This window comes from Myiozetetes cayanensis, unplaced genomic scaffold, assembly GCF_022539395.1.
Source record: "Myiozetetes cayanensis isolate MyiCay16 unplaced genomic scaffold, myiCay2020 scf104, whole genome shotgun sequence".
NCBI classification, from domain to species: Eukaryota; Metazoa; Chordata; class Aves; order Passeriformes; family Tyrannidae; genus Myiozetetes; species Myiozetetes cayanensis.
Genome location: NW_026086650.1, coordinates 114,331 through 132,303, shown reverse-complemented (window position 1 = coordinate 132,303; position 17,973 = coordinate 114,331). Strand labels below are relative to the sequence as shown.

At 50.8% G+C, this 17,973-nt stretch overlaps 1 protein-coding gene across 1 annotated transcript; it reads left to right on the top strand.

The window, feature by feature from the left end:
• Positions 1–89: 89 nt before the first annotated feature.
• LOC126635026 (uncharacterized) lies at positions 90–16,413 on the top strand (the record flags this gene model as incomplete). The annotated part of the gene is made up of 15 exons (XM_050305949.1): positions 90–238; positions 506–653; positions 900–1,087; positions 1,176–1,313; positions 1,575–1,998; positions 2,869–2,971; positions 6,628–6,812; positions 9,044–9,148; positions 9,282–9,431; positions 9,590–9,691; positions 9,785–9,887; positions 10,111–10,167; positions 10,478–10,580; positions 12,123–12,286; positions 16,151–16,413. Coding segments are annotated over 15 exons (2,382 nt in total), but the record flags the coding sequence as incomplete, so codon positions are not given.
• Positions 16,414–17,973: the final 1,560 nt, after the last annotated feature.

The following is a 17,973-nucleotide window of genomic DNA, read 5'->3' as shown; positions in this document are numbered from 1 at the left end:
GGTGTGGTGGCAATTGGAGCACTTCCTGGGGGAAGCCGGGCAAGTTGCTGGCTCTGGCAGCTCTGCAACTCTGCCCCATGTCCCTGCAGGTGCCGGCCCTAGTCAGGTGCATCCACCAGTGGCTCGCATCCAACGTGTCTGCTGAGCACAGGCTGGACAAGACTCTGGTGCTGCTGACTGAGGCACACCCCGCGGATGTTGCAGTGACTCTCCTGCGCTCTACCCCGTCCTGTGACAGGTATGGAGCCCACCTGCCTTGAGGCCTCACCTGCCTTTAGAACCCATCACCCCGTACAGCCTGTCCCAAATGGTGTGCCAGAGAGATGGAGAGTTGCAGGACACTCCAGCTCCTGTCTCACCCAGGCTGGCATGTCAGCCCCCGGTGCTGAGGCCACCCTGCCTCCCTGCCCCACAAGGCACCGTGGCTCTGTCCCCTGGGCCCCGCAGCTGCCCAGGCCACAGCGCTGTGTGCCACACACCCTGACCCAGAGTTCTGACACCACAGAGCTGCTTGCATCATGTGGAGGACGCTCATCTCCTCGAGAAATACTCAGGGGCCAGTGCTGCAGATACTCTTCCTTGTGCTGGAATACTGGCCAGCGCACAGGAGATGCACCTCTGATGGGGATGACACGGATGTCTTTGCCCTGGCTGTGAGTTTCTGGAACTGGCCTCCGCTCGCCCCCAAGGTCGCCTCTCTGATGCCTTTCCATCCTCCTTCCCCACTGCTTCTCCCTGCCTCAGGCACTAGGCTGCAAACCTGGCTTAGGGGCAGGTTCAGCGCCACCAGGACGGGTGATTCCCCTGTGTCTCCCCTGGCCTTTCCCTGTCACGCTCGGGCCCTGCTCCATGGACATGTTGGCACTAAGAGCTGTCTCTGGGTACTTTGTCTTTGGCAGGCAACTGTGGCACTCTGGGAGATCCTCCAGCTGTCCTGGTGCCCAGGTGGAGTGAAGGACAATTCCCCCCGCCTCCTTCTGACTCTGCTCTTCCAAGTTTTCATCAGCACAGAGGAGATGTCACAGGAGGTCGACACCTTCTGGAGGCGCTGCCGGGAGCAACGCAGCCTTCCCACCGCCCCCAACAGGTGCTCCATCCCAGTCCTCTATCCCTGCCACGCCCTCGGGGCTGGGGCCAGGGCTCTCAGCATCACCTGGGCTGTGCTCTGCACACAGGTTTGCAGTGCAGACCATTAAAGCCCTGCTTGGCCAGCTGATGGATGAGAATATGTTGCTGGAAATAGATCACAAGTGTGTCTGGGACATGCTCCTCAACACTGACACCCACCACTATGCAGTGGGTCTACTGGCCAGGTGAGATTCCTTTCTCCCCACTGCCCCTGGCATTTCTGCCCTGTGCACAGGGCACCCCAGACAGTGGCCGTGGGCCAGAGGGCCTTGGCACCCAGGGATGGCTGAGCAGACTGGAAAAGTCGGAGAGAGGCACAGCAGGAGCCACCACACAAAGCGCCCATGTCTCCTCCCGGGCTGGTGGTGAAAGACATCTGTGGGTCAGTCCCAGGAGAGCTTGACCCACCTGGCTCAGGCTCTGTGGTGCCTTTTTCCCCCTTGCAGGGAGCTGTGCTGTGTCTCCCACGCCTTTTGTGACAGAATGGCCATCAGCCTGCTCTCTCTGCTCAGCAGCGAAGAGCCCCTCTGGGAAGTCCCTGGCCTGGCATTCCTGGTGGAGGTGAGCCCGATGGCGAGTGCTACCTCGCCCAGCTACCTCCACCTCTGTGCCCTCTCCCAGCCGCAGCCGCCTGGGACGCTGCCTGCAGCCTGTGCTGCTGCCCGGGCCCAGCCCTGGGCATGTCCGGGCTCCTGCCGGCTGGGCACCCCGTCACTGCTCCGTGCCTTTCAGGTGCTGACCTGCCTGAAGACCATCCAAAATGCTGGCAGAGCCCTGCACATCCTTTCCAGGCACCTGCACAGGGACTGCCCGCAGAGGCGTCGCCTGGCTCTCAGAGGCCTCGAGGCCTTCAGCAAGGCTCCCGCAATGGTGAGCAGGGGGCAGGCGGCTGAAGCCGGGCCAGCAGCGTGCGGCTGTGCAACGCAGTCGCTTGGCCTTGCCTGGCCTTTGGGAGCTGTGGCGGCTGCTCCCCTTCATGGCCCCTTCCCAGCACAGCATTGTGTTTCACACAGGCCAAGAGCATTTGGAGCCTGAATGAAAGACTCCTGGAGCTACTGCAGCATGCAGACAGAGACATGGTGAAGCCACTCACTTAAAACTTTGAAACATAAAAGGTTAACACAAAATTGTAAGAGAAATTTCAAAACCTTAACATTAGGAAACTAGGCAGTCCTTGACATAGCAACTCAGCGAATCCTAGAGCAGTCCTAGAGAGATAGCTGCATTCCTCACAGAGATAGCAACTCAGCAAATCCTAGGATAAGCCAAAAAGTCAGCCTGACCTTATTATGTTTGCCAAAACTGCCTTAAAAGGAGAAGATCTAAAGAAAGTTCAGAAGTTTACAGTGAGGAAGACTCACACACGACCCCCGCCCAGAGGAAGGCAACAGGAACTCCAACCGTGAAATCTCCCCAAATTGAAGACTCCGCCCAGACTCCACCTTCATATGAATATTACAACTAGATGTTGCAATTTAATGAATATGCATGATTATGTTGTAATCCTATATTCGAAAACTGTATAAAAGAGCTATGCTGATTGAACACAACGGAACTCTTTGCCCAGGGCGACCTGGAGAGCTCCCCAACGCGTTGCAATAAAATACCTCCTGCTTTAAAGAAACAAACTTTGTCTCTAAAGCAGTTTCTCCGTGCCTTTTGGGGCAAAATTTCGGCATCATTTTTGGCGAAGCCAGGCAGGAGGTTTTAGTCCTCCTGAGCCAGGGCCTGGGGGTCTAGGGACTCTCTGGGCCCTGCCGGCGGACTTTTGTCGGTAGAGACTCCTCAGACCCCTCGGACCTACGTGCGACGGCGGACAAGAACTCCTGCTTTAAATTAAGAGGTATTTTGCTTTATATGTTATTGTGTTTTGCTTTATATGTTATTGTGTTTTGCTTTATACGTTATTGTGTTTTGCTTTATATGTTTTCGGAATAGAAAGCGCTCTATTGAGACGGGGGTAAGACGTTACCCCCAGGGGAACGCTGAGGGGACGCCCCAGCATATAATCCCCTACGGGTTAGAGTCCCGGCCTGGATTTGGCCACCCCCAGGTATTTTGGGTTAGAGTCCCAAAAAAAATCGGGTTAGAGTCCCGGCCTCGGGGTGGGCTTCCAGGTAATCGTGGGTTAGAGTCCCACCGGAGCGGATAGGTTTGCCGGCAAAACTTGTCTGTTGTATCGCTTGTCTGTCGTATCGCTTGTCTGTTGTAGTGTTTTAACTAATCTGGGATTATTTCCAAACGTCTGGGAAGGGTTTGATAAATTCTGGGAGTGGTGCCAATCTCTGGGAGCGGTTCCAATAGCTGCTCTCGAGAAAGGGTTTTGGAATGTGAAAGAAAAAAAAAAAAAAAAAAAAAAAAAAAAAAAACAGAAAAAGAGAAAAAGCTAAAAGGTAAGAACGTTTCATCTAAAAGTGTACAGGTGTGAATGCGTGTGAGTGAGACGTGCAAATAAGCACGAAGTGAGTGCGGAGTCCTAATCTGCGGTTCCTGTTCTTCGCGAGAAGCCAGGCCAGAGACGGACGAAGCGATTGGAAACTGTGTGTATGAAGTATTGACAAAAAAAAAAAAAAAAAAAAAAAAAAAAATCTGGTTAAAGCAAAGAGATAGATTTAGAAAAACAGCAATGGGAGGCCAGCAAAGGAAAGATATAAACATGAAGACCCCCTTAGGGTGTGTCTTGAAGCATTGGAAAGATTTGGGGGGGATTCCAGGGGGAAACATAAGTAAAAAGACACTTTTAAAATACTGTACATAGGGGTGGCCTCTATATAAGTTGGATGATGATGAAAAATGGCCTCCGGAGGGAACAATTAATTACAACACAATTTTACAACTCATGTTGTTCCTCCGTCGGCTAGGCAAATGGGATGAAGTAATGTACTGCGATATGTTCTTCACCTTGAGGAATAAACCAGAGTGGCAGAAGGAGTGTGGGGTGAATGTAGCACCCCAAGATCCCCTGGTACTGGCCTTAGAGAAAGATAAGAAAAACTTAAAACCTAAGGAGCGTTGCTGTGATGCCTGTAGTATTGGACAGCAATGCCTTAAATTAACGAGGAGGGATAGCGGAAAAGAAAGCGAAATAAGCTTATGGGAGTATCAGCCGTTCGCGCCAGGATATGGGGTTCCTCCGCCCAAGCGAAGGGGAGGCGAAAGAGACACTAGTCTGTTAGGGGATATGTCACTAGAACAAGACAGATCCAAGAACGGTTACAGCCCCCAAAGATTAGAAAACAGCTGGGAAGATAGTAGCCCAGCAAGATCGGAGAGTTACGGGAGAGAAAGCGGATCACAGAAGCTGAATAGTCCACAAGGCTCAGAAACTTACCGGGAAGAGAGTAGTCCTCTCAGTTTGGAGACTAGGTGGGCTTGGGGCTAGAAAATCGGGAAAAAAAGAATAGCCCACCTAAACTGAGAGGAGATTGCAGTACGCCAAGAGATGAAAACACCTCACGAAGTCCAGGCAGCCCGCCAAGTCCAGGCGGCCCGCCAGGACCAGGCTGCCTGCCAGGATCAGGGAGCACCAGAAAGGGGGGTAGCTTCCCTGAACTAAGATGCAGTGATGATGATGATGATATAGTTAGCCAGAACAAAAAGGCAGACAACTCACAGAAATTGAGTATAGTCATTCAGATAGAGGATAAAAGAGAGACCTGCAAACGCTATCATTGCACATCAAGAACAGTGAATGAGGAGGACCGGTGAGTCGTTCCCTAGCAGACCCACTGGTTAAAATGGAGCTAGGGGAAGGTGAAAAGAAATTAAACTTTTTAATAGATACAGGAGCAACATTTTCGGTTTTGAATCAAGAATTGGTACCCAAAAGTGATGAATTTGTACAGGTCGTGGGAGCGACAGGCCAACCAGAAAAAGCCTACTTTCTAAAACCTGTTAAATACAAAATTGGAAAACAAATGGGAATTCATCAATTTTTGTATTTACCAAATTCTCCAAAGCCTCTACTAGGTAGAGACCTATTAGAGAATTTAGGGGCTGTAATAAAATTCAATAAAGACAAACTTGAATTTCAAGTGAATGATGAACAACTAATAGCAGCTTTAAGTTTGACAATCAGCTATATAGAACCAAAACCTGAAAGTCATAGCATTGAACGCATTATGAGTGAAGTATACCCACTAGTATGGGCTACTGATGTACCTGGAAGGTCAAAACGAGCAGCTCCTATTAATATTGAGTTAATACCAGGAACAAAACCGGTAGTAAGAAAACAATACCCGCTGAGGTTGGAAGATAGAAGGGGAATTGAACCAATAATAGAGAAATTTCTAGAACTAGGATTATTGGTAGAGTGTGAATCAGATTTTAATACACCAATCCTACCTGTTAAGAAACCGAATGGGACATATAGATTAGTCCAAGATTTAAGGGCAGTGAACGAAATTACAAAAACTTTACACCCGGTCGTAGCAAATCCCTATACTCTTCTAACCAAATTGAGGGAAAATTTAAAATGGTTCACAGTATTAGACCTAAAAGATGCATTCTTTTGCCTAGCCTTAGCTCTGACAAGCCAGAAAATTTTTGCTTTTGAATGGGAATCTGCTAAAACAGGGAGAAAGACTCAACTAGCTTGGACTGTGTTACCGCAGGGATATAAAAATAGTCCCACGATTTTTGGAAACCAATTGGCCAAAGAATTAGAACAATGGGAAAGGCCACTGGGAAATGGTACCCTTCTACAATATGTAGATGATTTATTAGTAGCAACTGAAACAGAAGAGGAGTGCATTGAATGGACTATTTCCCTGCTAAACTTTTTGGGCTTAAGTGGATATCGAGTTTCTCTACAAAAGGCACAGCTGGTACAAGAAAAGGTGATATACCTGGGATATGAAATCTCCAGGGGACAACGATCTCTAGGCACAGCAAGAAAAGAAGCCATCTGTCAGATGCCCAGACCAGAAACGGTAAGAGATCTGCGGGCCTTTCTGGGAATGACAGGATGGTGCTGATTATGGATTCATCAATATGGAATACTTGCCAAACCACTATATGACTTACTAAAGGGGACTACGAGTACCTTAACCTGGACTCCCGAGGCAGAAGGAGCTTTTAAAAGACTGAAACAAGAACTCATGAAAGCCCCAGCCTTGGGTCTTCCAGATGTAACTAAGCCGTTTTGGTTATTCTCCCATGAGCGGCAGGGGATGGCTCTGGGAGTTCTAGCACAGCAGTTGGGACCACATAAGAGAGCTGTAGCTTATTTCTCCAAACAATTGGACGAAGTAAGCAAAGGCTGGCCTGGGTGCCTAAAAGCAGTGGCCGCAGTGATTATCAACATAGAAGAGGCCAGAAAGCTTACGCTAGGCCAGAAAATGACTGTGTTAGTCTCTCATACTGTCTCAGCAGTGCTGGAACAAAAGGGTAACCATTGGTTATCGCCTTCAAGATTCCTAAAATATCAAGCCATCCTAGTTGAATCAGATGATGTAACCATTCAAGTAACTAACATTGTCAACCCAGCTTCGTTTCTAGAAGGAAGAATTCCGGCAGAACCCCTCGAACATGATTGCCTGGAAACGATCGAGGCGGTCTATTCCAGTCGTCCAGACCTCAAGGAGGAACCATTTGAAGATGCGGACAACTGGTTCTCGGACGGCAGCAGCTTCGTGAGGCAAGGAGTAAGAATGGCAGGCTATGCAGTGACCACAACAGAAGAGGTAATTGAATCAAATCCCCTACCTGCAGGGACTTCGGCCCAGAAGGCAGAACTAATTGCTCTTACCCGAGCCCTGGAATTAGCAGAAGGTATGCGAATTAACATTTGGACTGATTCTAAATATGCTTTCTCTGTCGTACATGCTCACGGAGCAATTTGGAAAGAAAGGGGACTATTAACTGCCCAGGGGAAAACAATCAAACATGCAGAAGAAATTCTAAGGTTGTTAGAAGCGGTCCAACTCCCAGAGCAGGTGGCCATAATGCATTGTAAGGGACACCTGAAAGGTAACACAGTTCCAGAAATAGGGAATAGGAAGGCAGATGCAGAAGCCAAATTAGCTGCTGCAAAAACTGAAGAAATAAACATAACAGCTTTAATACCGGGAGAATTAGATACAGATTTTCAAACAAATTATCAAGAATCAGATCAAAGATGAATTAAAAAGAACAAGGGTAAATTGTTAGACAACGGGTGGGGACAGTTAGAAACAGGTCAACTAATAATACCTGAAAAATTAATGTGGCAGTTTGTAAAGATAGAACATGAAAAAACCCATTGGGCCCTGGACCCACTCTATCAATATTTACAAACCCGAATAGCAGGACCAAAACTCTTTACTACAGTAAAATACGTCACATCTCAATGTGAGCGATGCCTAAAGAATAATCCAAATACTGGAACGAAGGTACATCAGGGAGCCATAAATCGAGGTAAATTCCCAGGTGAAGTATGGCAAATTGATTTTTTAGAACTCCCAAGAAAAGGGGGGTTTCGATATTTATTAGTATTAACTGACACATTTTCTGGGTGGCCTGAAGCATTCCCTTGTAGGACAAATAAAGAAAGAGAAGTAACCAAGGTTTTACTCAAAAGTAGTAAGAGCAATAAGCAAGGCATTACAAATCAAGTGGCAGTTACATAATTTTTAGAGTCCGTTTGAAATACTGTATGGAAGACCTTATGCTATGCAGATTGTAAATGGAGATGCTATAGACCAAATAGGTAATCAGTACATTTATGATTATGTAATTGCTATAGGGAAACATTTTGATAAAAGTACAACTGTGGTGATAGAACATCAACCCAAACAGCCTGATTGTAAATTACACCTGTTCAACCCCGGTGACTGGGTATATGTTAAGAATCTCTTAGGAAAACCCCTACAAGAAAAGTGGGAGGGACCTTTCCAAATCCTGCTGACCACCTTCACCGCGGTCCGGATCAAAGAGCGACCTACATGGATTCATTACTCACGAGTCAAGAAAGCTCCGGAGAATAAGCAAGAGGAAGAAACGAGTGAAACACCAGCATCTGCAGATAGGGTACCAAGCCCCTGAGTAAAAGTCCTGTGTGAATATGGACACGGCACTACCATTAGTGGGATATTTTTACAGGGCATTCCCCAACAGCAACTCAAGTATTCCACTACCTTGTGCACCCAATACTAATCATAACCATAGCTATACTTTTACTAACACTCACAAACATATACCTATGGAGCAGACTGAAATCCTTAATGACAAAAACCCAAACACTTTAGGCAATGATCCAATCTTACCAACGTCCCTTAGAGATTAAAACTTGACGAAAGAATTCGTAAGTTATAAGAAAAGGGGGGAATGAAGCCACTCACTTAAAACTTTGAAACATAAAAGGTTAACACAAAATTGTAAGAGAAATTTCAAAACCTTAACATTAGGAAACTAGGCAGTCCTTGACATAGCAACTCAGCGAATCCTAGAGCAGTCCTAGAGAGATAGCTGCATTCCTCACAGAGATAGCAACTCAGCAAATCGTAGGATGAGCCAAAAGTCAGCCCTGACCTTATTGTGTTTGCCAAAACTGCCTTAAAAGGAGAAGATCGAAAGAAAGTTCAGAAGTTTACAGTGAGGAAGACTCACACACGACCCCGCCCAGAGGAAGGCAACAGGAACTCCCACCGTGAAATCTCCCCAAATTGAAGACTCCGCCCAGACTCCACCTTCATATGAATATTACAACTAGATGTTGCAATTTAATGAATATGCATGATTATGTTGTAATCCTATATTCGAAAACTGTATAAAAGAGCTATGCTGATTGTACAGGATGGAGCTCTTTGCCCAGGGCGACCTGGAGAGCTCCCCAACGCGTTGCAATAAAATACCTCCTGCTTTAAAGAAACAAACTTTGTCTCTAAAGCAGTTTCTCCGTGCCTTTTGGGGCAAAATTTCGGCATCAATGGTTCAGATGACCCTCTCTGTGTTCATCAATGTGCTCCAGACCAAAACCATCCAAATATCAGGCCCCACTGCCCTGAAGTTGCTTGAGGCACTGCGGCCACTCTTTGACGACGTAAGGCTCTGTACCCCTCCTCGTGGGCACCGAGTGCTGCCAGGAAACCTTGTAGCCTGTGTCTTTTCAGGCCTGTGCCCTGGTGGGCCTGGAGAAGCCAGTGCTGAGGTCTTTTCCTCTTGCTTTGCCCCAGGACAACAGCCAGCTGCAGCAGCTCTCCATGGTCCTCTTCCGTCACGGGATGGACGTGACAGAGAGAAACAAGATCCTAAAGCCACACGTGCACCAGAGGCTGCTCCCGCTCTACTTCAACTGGCATGACGAGAACCAACGTGTGGCAGAGGTGAGGACTCGTGGGCTCTGGTGTCCCCAGAGGAGGAGGCTGCTGTGCCTCCTGGCCTGACCCATCATCACCTCCAGCCTCGTGCTGGCCTTGGTGCAGGGATGCGGGTCCTGTGCCCTGGGCTGCGCTGCCATGGGCCGCTCTCTGTTGCTCTGCAGGCCTCTCGGGAAGCACTGTGTGGTGCAGCCAGGTTCCTGAAGTGGAAGAATCTGGAGCAGTTGGTGACCCTGGAGCAGCCATGGAGGTTTGGCGAGTGCCTGGTAAGGACGGCCCCATGCCCCAGCCCTTGATGGCCAGTGTGTGGGGCAGAGCCTGAGCCAACCCTTCCCCCCGTGCTCTGGCACTCTTTGCAGCTGCAAAAGGACAGCAGCCGAGTGGCCCAGTACGTGCGCCAGGCCCTGCCGTACCTGCAGAGCCCACAGGAGCCCCTGCGAAGGGCGGCCATCAAGTTCATGGGTGAGCCACAATCCCGGGGTCCCTCCCCGCCCCGCTACAGCTCGGCCCCAGCCCCGGCTGCTGCAGCGGCAGCAGGATGCGGCCAAGGGCACGGGGAGCCCCGAGTGCCCTGGCGCCTGCTACCACCCTGGGCCAGCCCAGCCAGGAGGCCGTGTGGCCGGGCTGGCATCGCCGCTGCGGGGCACCTGTGCCTCTGGGGCCCTGACAGGCTCTGTGTTCCCAGGGATCGCCGGCAGGTACCTGAGGGAGGAGCAGCAAGAGCTGCAGCTCATCTACCAGGGTGAGTGAGGGCAGCGGGCTGGCAGCAGGGGCTGGCGGGAGGAGCTCACACCCTGGGCAGGGAGCTGCAGTCCTGCCCCGGCTGCGCAGGGCTCTGCTCCCTGCACGCACCAGGGGCGGCCTGGGCAGAGTGGAGAGAGATTTCAGGGGCACGGGGCGGTATCGGTGGCCAGCACCTTCCAGCTGATCCCCTTGGGCCCTGCTCCCTCCTGGCCATGGCAAGAGCTGGTTGGCATGGCCCTGGCACCAGGGGCTCCTCGGCTCCCCACAGACCTGGCCTCTGACCTTGGTTCTCTTCCTTTCTCTTCCAGCCCTTCAAGCCATGACTGACGACAGCCCTGCCATCTCAAATCTGGCAGCTCAAACAATCTACATCATCCAAGCTGTCCAGAGAACTCCATTCTTCAAATTCTGGTAGACTCCATTGCTGCCTCTTCCAGCCCTTTGTGTCGTGACAGATGCCATCAGAGTCACCATCCATCGCAGGCCTGGCAGTTCAATCCTGCGACGGGCTGAGAGCTGCACAGACGGTCCCCTATTCCAGATGCCCGCAGCTCCAAGACTGGCTCCGCAGGGCGTGGAAGACTCGGCCTTTTCTGCAGGGCACTGTCTGCCTGTGCAGCTGCAGCTCTGGGGAGAACTGATCCGTCAGTCTGTCTCTACTGGGGCCACCAGAGCCTGTGGGGAAGACGCCTGTCCATGGAAGACCCTTCAGGGCCTGGGTAACCCCCAGCCTCTGGTCTTAGCCCAGGAGGGGCTAGAGATAATAGAAGAAAAACTTTGGAGTGCTGCAAAATTCTTTAAAAGACCTGGACCTCTGGAAATGGAGAAAGAGACTGCTTCTCCTCCTGAACTGATAGAAAAGGAGGAGGACTATTTGTGTAAATACTTTGTATTTTTCCCTAATTAGAATTTTTGTAGATATAGTTCTCTAGTTTTTATCTGACTAGTAATAAATGCTGATATTATTCTCCCCAATCAGATCTCCTTTATCTGCATAAACCTTCTCTCAACTTATAGCAATTGTGTGGGGGGTGAGAAAAAATTGGCCCAGAGCAAACCCATGACACATGGCAATATGACAGACATGTTACCAGACACAGAGGCCCAGGAGTATTTTTGCTGTCCAGTGTCCAGAAGGCCTTGGGGAAGAGGGGAAAAGGGGTCCCTGTGCTTGGCAACGCTTGCCCCACTGGGCAGCGTGCCAGCAAAAGTGGGCAGAAGCCCCTTGGCCTTTGGTGGTTGTGCTGGAGCCTCAACGTTTGCAGCAGAGTGGACAGGTAGAGCTTGTCCTTGGAGATGACCACAAGCCCTCCCCTAGCCAGGAAGCCCCCTCTGTGTCCTGCCTGTGTGTTGCTGGCTGCATCGCTCAGGGCTCCAAAGTGCCTCTGGAGCGGCTCCTCTGCAGCTCCTTCAGGGCCGCGCCGCTGCCGGGCAGGTTGGCGGGGCTGGGGGAGACCTGCAGGGGACGGGGCACTGGGAGACCAGGAAGAGGTGAGGTGCTGCACAGGCCCTGATGGGACAAGGGAGTGAGAAGCCTTGAGGGGAATCTGTGAGGGACTGGCTGGCAGAAGGCTACAGGGGCACAGACTGGGGGGGAATTCTGAGGGGCAGGGTGGAGGGAACTGGGGGGCAGAGGCCACAAGCAACCCCCAGGCAGACCCCTGGTTCCCTGCCACCCGGCTGCTCTGCTGCTTTCCCGAGGCGTCTCCCAGCCCTGGGGCAGAAGCTCTTGAGACCAGGCCTCAGCAGGAGGGTGGGCACAGCCCCAGGGTGGCCAGGCTGGCCTGGCTGGGGTCAAGGAGGCCAAGGGGGCCGTGCTGCCGGCCAGGGGCAGTGGCACAGGCAGGGCCGGCGGCCAGCCCGGGCCCCGCCGCTGCCCAGCCCACGGGGCTGTGGCCGACACCCCGCTGAGCCAGAGCTCTGGGCCCGCACAGCTGCTGCCACCACGGGCAGGGCGCTGGGCTCCTGGCCCAGGGCTGCGCAGTCGCCGCTGCCCAAGCGGCTCCGCGCCCCACACACAACAGCACCAGAGGGGGCACAGGAGCAGCAGCACCCACAGCGCCTGGGCCTCCTCAGCCAGGCACCCAGACCCGCCAGCACACCAGAAATCAAAGCAAGTGAGACCAGAGGGAGGGTCTCACAATGTCCAGTCTGCCTTGGGCATTGCTGCAAAACAGTCACTGCTTTTTCCTCTGCCTCTGTTTGGGCTGTCCTGACACACAGAGCCAGCTCTGCTGTTCAGAGCTGGTAGAAAAAGTGCTCTGTGCACACTGGAGGTTTCTTATATTTTGAACATTTACGGTTTGGACATTTCTTACTTGAGCATCCTGCGGCAACATGGATCTGGTCTCTCGCTGAGAACACTCTGGTTTTGCTACTGGGCCTGGAGGCTGAAGTTCAGAGACATGAAGATGGCAGCAGCCAGGCTGTGTTTGCAAAAGTCCTGGGGCTCTAAGTCTGAACCTGGAAAACTCACTTGGGGCAATATAAGCCAGAGCTGGACTGCCTATTCTGAAAGCAGCAAAAGTAATTCAGCCTTGCCAGGGTTTCTTAAATGTGTGTTGGTGTCCCCCAAGAGAACTACAGATTTAGGTGAAATGCCTTCGGAGGCAAGGGGCTTTCTTCTCAAGAAAAGAGCTTTCCAAAGAGTTCCCAGTGCGGTAGGTACAACTGTCTTCCTTTGGCTCTCACTGGTGCTTTTGTCACCAAATGTGATGAAAGAAACTTATTTCACACCGGTTTGATGTGAATAAACAGACACTTCTTTATTTGGTGTGCTGGTGTCCCAGTTTAGATGAGACAAGGGTCTTTTGCTGAGGATGGATTAGGAGAAAAAGACCCAAACTTCTCTCTCTAAGCAATTATAAATCCAAAATTGAGAGGCTCCGATTGAAGGAAAACAAATTATGGAAAAGGGAAAATAACAGCCCTTTATTGAAAGATATGTGTGTATTAACAGGAACATAGGAAAGAAAAAAAACCAAGTAACACAACCAAGTAATACTCGTATATCCATCAAATAATCCCCTTCAAGAACAAAACCAATAAACTGGCAGAAGGAAAATTTGGAAAGGAGAGAGGGAATGGGGGGGGGGGCGGAAGGGGAAGGGAAAAAAAAATTAGCAATAAAACAGAAAGTTCTCCCAATGGAAGAAAACTCACAAACTTCAGCTGGTTAGGATTCACTGTAAGCAGGGCCTGCAGCCAGCAACAGCTGAGCAGAGAGCAGCAGCAAAACTCCCCTCGGACAGGAAAGAAGAGAACCAGGCAGTGTCTGCAGCTCACAGCCGGCTCTGCTCAGGGCAGGGAGCTGAGCTGACACCCAGCTCCACCTCCTTCCAGGCACACACACCAGCAACCCCTCAACTCCTCCCTCTTCGTTGTCAAGGAGACTAATCTCTCAGCCATCAGTGGATCAGGCCTATTCCTTTGTTCACCTAATGGCCCATTCACAGGGCACACAGGGCAGGGGAAAGGGAAAGAAAAAAATTCTTTGCTAAAATCAGAACTATGACAGCTGAGAACACAGTGGGGTCAATCCTGCAAGCATGTTATGTCTTAGCAACAAAATCCATTCATTTTTATCCTTCTTTTCTGTTACATAAGTCCATTTTTAAATCTAACCTTTACAATGATTGTTTCTATAGGCAATACATCTTTATCCCCAAAACAATCATTGGTCAGTTCTACTTAGTTTTACTGACTGGAATCCTCGATACACAGATTAAGATAGGAAGGGGCAAGGGGGTTTCCAAGCAGCATACATTGTCCAGTAACTTAGCTAACTTAGCATGCATGGTCCAGTAACTCCTTGGTGAGGTCTCCATGGTTGCATACTTCAAACACAACACTCCTTAACAATTCTATACATTGTGCTTCATAATTTCCTACCTGCGATCAAAAAAATTTCTTTTATATAATCAAATCTCAATTGTATTATCACTACTACTACTTCTATATAATCAAATCTCAAATCTGATTTTTTTTTTTATCAGACTACTTGCAACACTTTCACTCCCTGTGGCCTGTTGCACTTTGTAGAGGGGCAGGGGAAGGCTGTGAAGAGCAGGCTTGGCTTCTGCCTATACCCACGGAGATGGAATCATTAAAGAAACATGGAATAGTTTGGATTGGATGGGACCTCAAAGGCCATCTCGTTTCAACCCCCTGCCATGAGCAGGGAGGGACACCTTCCCCTAGATTACGTTCCTCTGAGCCCCATCCAAAGTGGTCTTGAACACTTCCAGGGATGGGTGTCCACACCTTCTCTGGGCCAGCGGTGCCAGGGCTTCACCATCCTCTCAAGGAAGCAACCTCCTGGGCCTTAACCCCTTGCCCAGTTTTTTTGTACTATTTCCTCCTCACACCAGGGCAGCTGTAGAGTGCTTAGCTGCCTGCCTTGATGGATCACTCCCAGATGGTCTGGAAGAGTCTGGCAATGTGCATGAAGCAAAAGGGCTCTGATTTCTGTGCCTTAACTGCTCCCTCCATGTCTTTCTGGAGCGTGTTACCACCTGTGCAGAGGCTTTGCCCTTCCTTGGTTTGTGGGAGGTTGCAGGCACGTGTCAGCTGAGTGCTATCAAAACATCAGCTCCTCTGCTGTCCTCTCTAGGGAACTTCAGGCTTCCTCCTGAATCAGCACTATGTTAAAGCACCATTTCCTTGAATTTGCAGAGGACAGGTTCAGACATCTCAGGGTGGGGATGCCTTATTTTAAGCTACAATGGTGTGGCAGAGTGATGCAAACCATGACTTGCAAAACTTATTTCCTACCCTCGTCCCCCCTTTGGCCATGCCCACTTGGTCTGTGTCTGCAACCACCGCTGGGAGAGCAGGAAGAAGGGACAGAGATTGTCAAATGAGATTGATCAAATGAGATTAGCTCAGCTGGTTAGAGCATGGTGTTAATAACACCAAGGTCGTGGGTTTGATCCCTGTATGGGCCATTTACATAAGAGCCGGACTTGATGATCCCTGTGGGTGCCTTCCAACTCAGAATATTCTGTGAAATGATCACGTGTCAAACAATGGCCCAGTTATGAGAGTATTTTTACCAGAGAAAGCATCAAGTAGAGTAGGTGTAAGAAAGAGCCAGACTGGAATGGCATGTAAGGGAATTTGAAATTCATGCACTCAGAGATCAGACAGAAGTCATGTCCACACTTGCGTGGATGGATAGAGAAAGGAAGAGTAGAGAGAACAGGTGCTATAATATAATAATGGCCAGTCTTCGCGAGCGAAGATCCGGGGAAGGTCTTTCCACCTTCCAGCCTGCGCATTGGATTTTTTTAGGTGAGACACAGTGTGCGCGGAACTGAGCCCACCCTTTAATCCTAAGGTTCATCTGCCGGGGCCAAGCGAGCTTGGACGGTGGCAGCGAGGTCCTTAGGACGTAGGTGGGTTGCCTTTAAGGGCTAACGAGCCCCACCTGCCCGGGAGTGGCCCTGACCGGGAATCGAACCCGGGTCTCCGCAGTGATAGCGCGGCGCCTTTACCACTAGACCACCAGGGGCTGACAGGTGCTATAATGCATAGAAGAACAGATCGCTGTATTCAAGGCAATAATAACTGCTGAATGCAGGGCGGGGGGAGGGGATGTGGGTGCATGGAAATGCAGGCAGATGTGCAAGCAGCCTTTATGACACAAATCACGAAGACTTCGGGGGATGAGAGATGGCAGAGAAGCAGGGAGGGAGAAAGAGATGTGGAAGAAGCAGAGGGAAGGGTTGGTGCCGGGCTCCCGGGGAAACACCCGAGCTCAGCCCCGGCCCCGCTGGTCCCCGCCGGCAGCCCCGCGCACCGAGCAGCACCGCGGCCAGCGCCGCCAGCCCCGCGCCCCGCCAGCGCCGCATCCCCCGCTCCGCCGCCCGCGCCTCGCTGCCCCCGCCAGCCCCGGCTCTCTGCTCCGCACGGGCCGCCTCCTCTCCGCCTCCTCCCCTCCCAGCCCCTCCCAGTCCCTCCCCTCCTCTCTCCCCCGACAGCTCCGCCCCGTGCCAACAGCTGCAATGAATGCTGTGTCAGGCAGTGCCAGAGCTCCACCGTCGTCATTGAGCCGCCTGCTGTGCTGGTGACCCTGCCCGGGCCCATCTTTAGCTCCTTCCCACAGAACACCGTGGTGGGATCCTCCACCTCCGCTGCCCTTGGCAGCATCCTCAGCTGTGACGGAGTGCCCATCAACTCCGAGGGCTTTGACCTCTCCTGCATCACCAGCCCCTACTGTGGCACAAGGTGTCCCCACTCCTAAAGCCACTGATGGTGCCTGGACAAGGACCCCCAGGAACCCAGAAGCTGATGCTGTACTGAGGACAGAGCTCCTGGCCATGGGTTTTGGAAAGGCTGAGCATCCAGTGCTGCCCTTCCAAACGAGGCCTGCTGGGGCTCCCTAAAACCATGGCCAGTGTTCAACTTCCCTGCCTTACTCTTTCTCCCATCTCTTTCGTCCTCTCTGCTGCACTCTAAGACTCTCAAAGCCTTTCTGGTGGATCTGCTGGCCCCTCTCCCTCTGTGGAGAAGGGGATCAGACCCAGCCTTCTGATATCTCTGCTCAGATATGGCCCCTTGGTCTCAGGGCATGTCCTGCAGATTTGGAACCCAATCCCTGCTGTCCCTCAGTGAGGAGCTCGGTTCCCTTGGAGGCACTGAGTGGTCAGCAGCTCAAAAGGCTTTGAAGAATGGAATTCCTCATGGTTTGTATATAACCCTGTTGTAGAAAAAGACACAGAGAGAAGACGGCTCCAAAGGATACAAGGGGTGGGATAGAGTGAGAAAAAGCATTTACATTTAAGCTCTTCAGTCTCACGGTCATTGCAGGCAAGGCTGCCCTTGAGTTCGATATTATCCAGTAGTTCTCCCCCATTTGTGAGTAGCAGGTCCAACAGAGCCTATTTTTTCTGTGTTCACGAATTATCTGCATCAAAAATTTGTCTTTTATATGCTCCAGGCATGTCCTAATGTGTTTGTGCCCAGTCATTTTGCCCCCACAGCAAGTACTGAGGTGGTAAAAGTCACCCACAGGTAATAGGGCTTGTGACTGTGTGGTTTCCCCCAACTGCCTGAAGAAGGCACCATATGCCTCCTGTTGCTGAGCAGGAGCTGTGTAGCAAATGTGTAACTACAGCACCACCTGTGCCAGAGGGGAAGTGTGAGAGCCTGTCCTGGCATGCTGTGCTTACCTCTTCTACCCCTTGTGCCCTTCTTGCTCTTCAGGCTCTGACAGACCTGCCCCTCCATTCCCACTTTTAGCTTTTCCTTCTGAGTTTGGCAGACATTTGCCAAAATGCTCTTGCTTTGCTGTGTCAAACACAGCACCACTGACCAGCAGCACCAGCAGGATCAGTTGAACCCTCCAAGAGGGTCCTTTGGGGACAGAAGCCAAAGCTGCTGAGTGCTGCTGCACGCCACTCCTGCCAAGCAGCAGCTCAGATGAGCTTTCAAAGGAGAGGGATTCTTTTCTGACTTCTGTGCCAGACTTTGCATCTCACTCTGTGTAAGCAAGGTAATTATGGAGTTGACACTGAAATGGATCAAGATCCCTTCAGGGGATGCACCCTTCCAGCCCTGTGGGACCAGCTTGGATCTCAAAGACATCCCCATGTAAAGGCTCTTGGAGCCCAGACTACCTGCCATGGAGGAAAGGACCTCACCAAACCATCTTTGCTACCAGCACCATTTCTAGAATCATAGAAGCATCGAATGATTTGGCTTGTAAGGGACCTTGAAAGACCATCTAGACCAAGCCACTTGTCATGGACAGGGACATTTGTCAATTTGTCATTGAATCACCTGGTCAAAGCTCCAACTAACC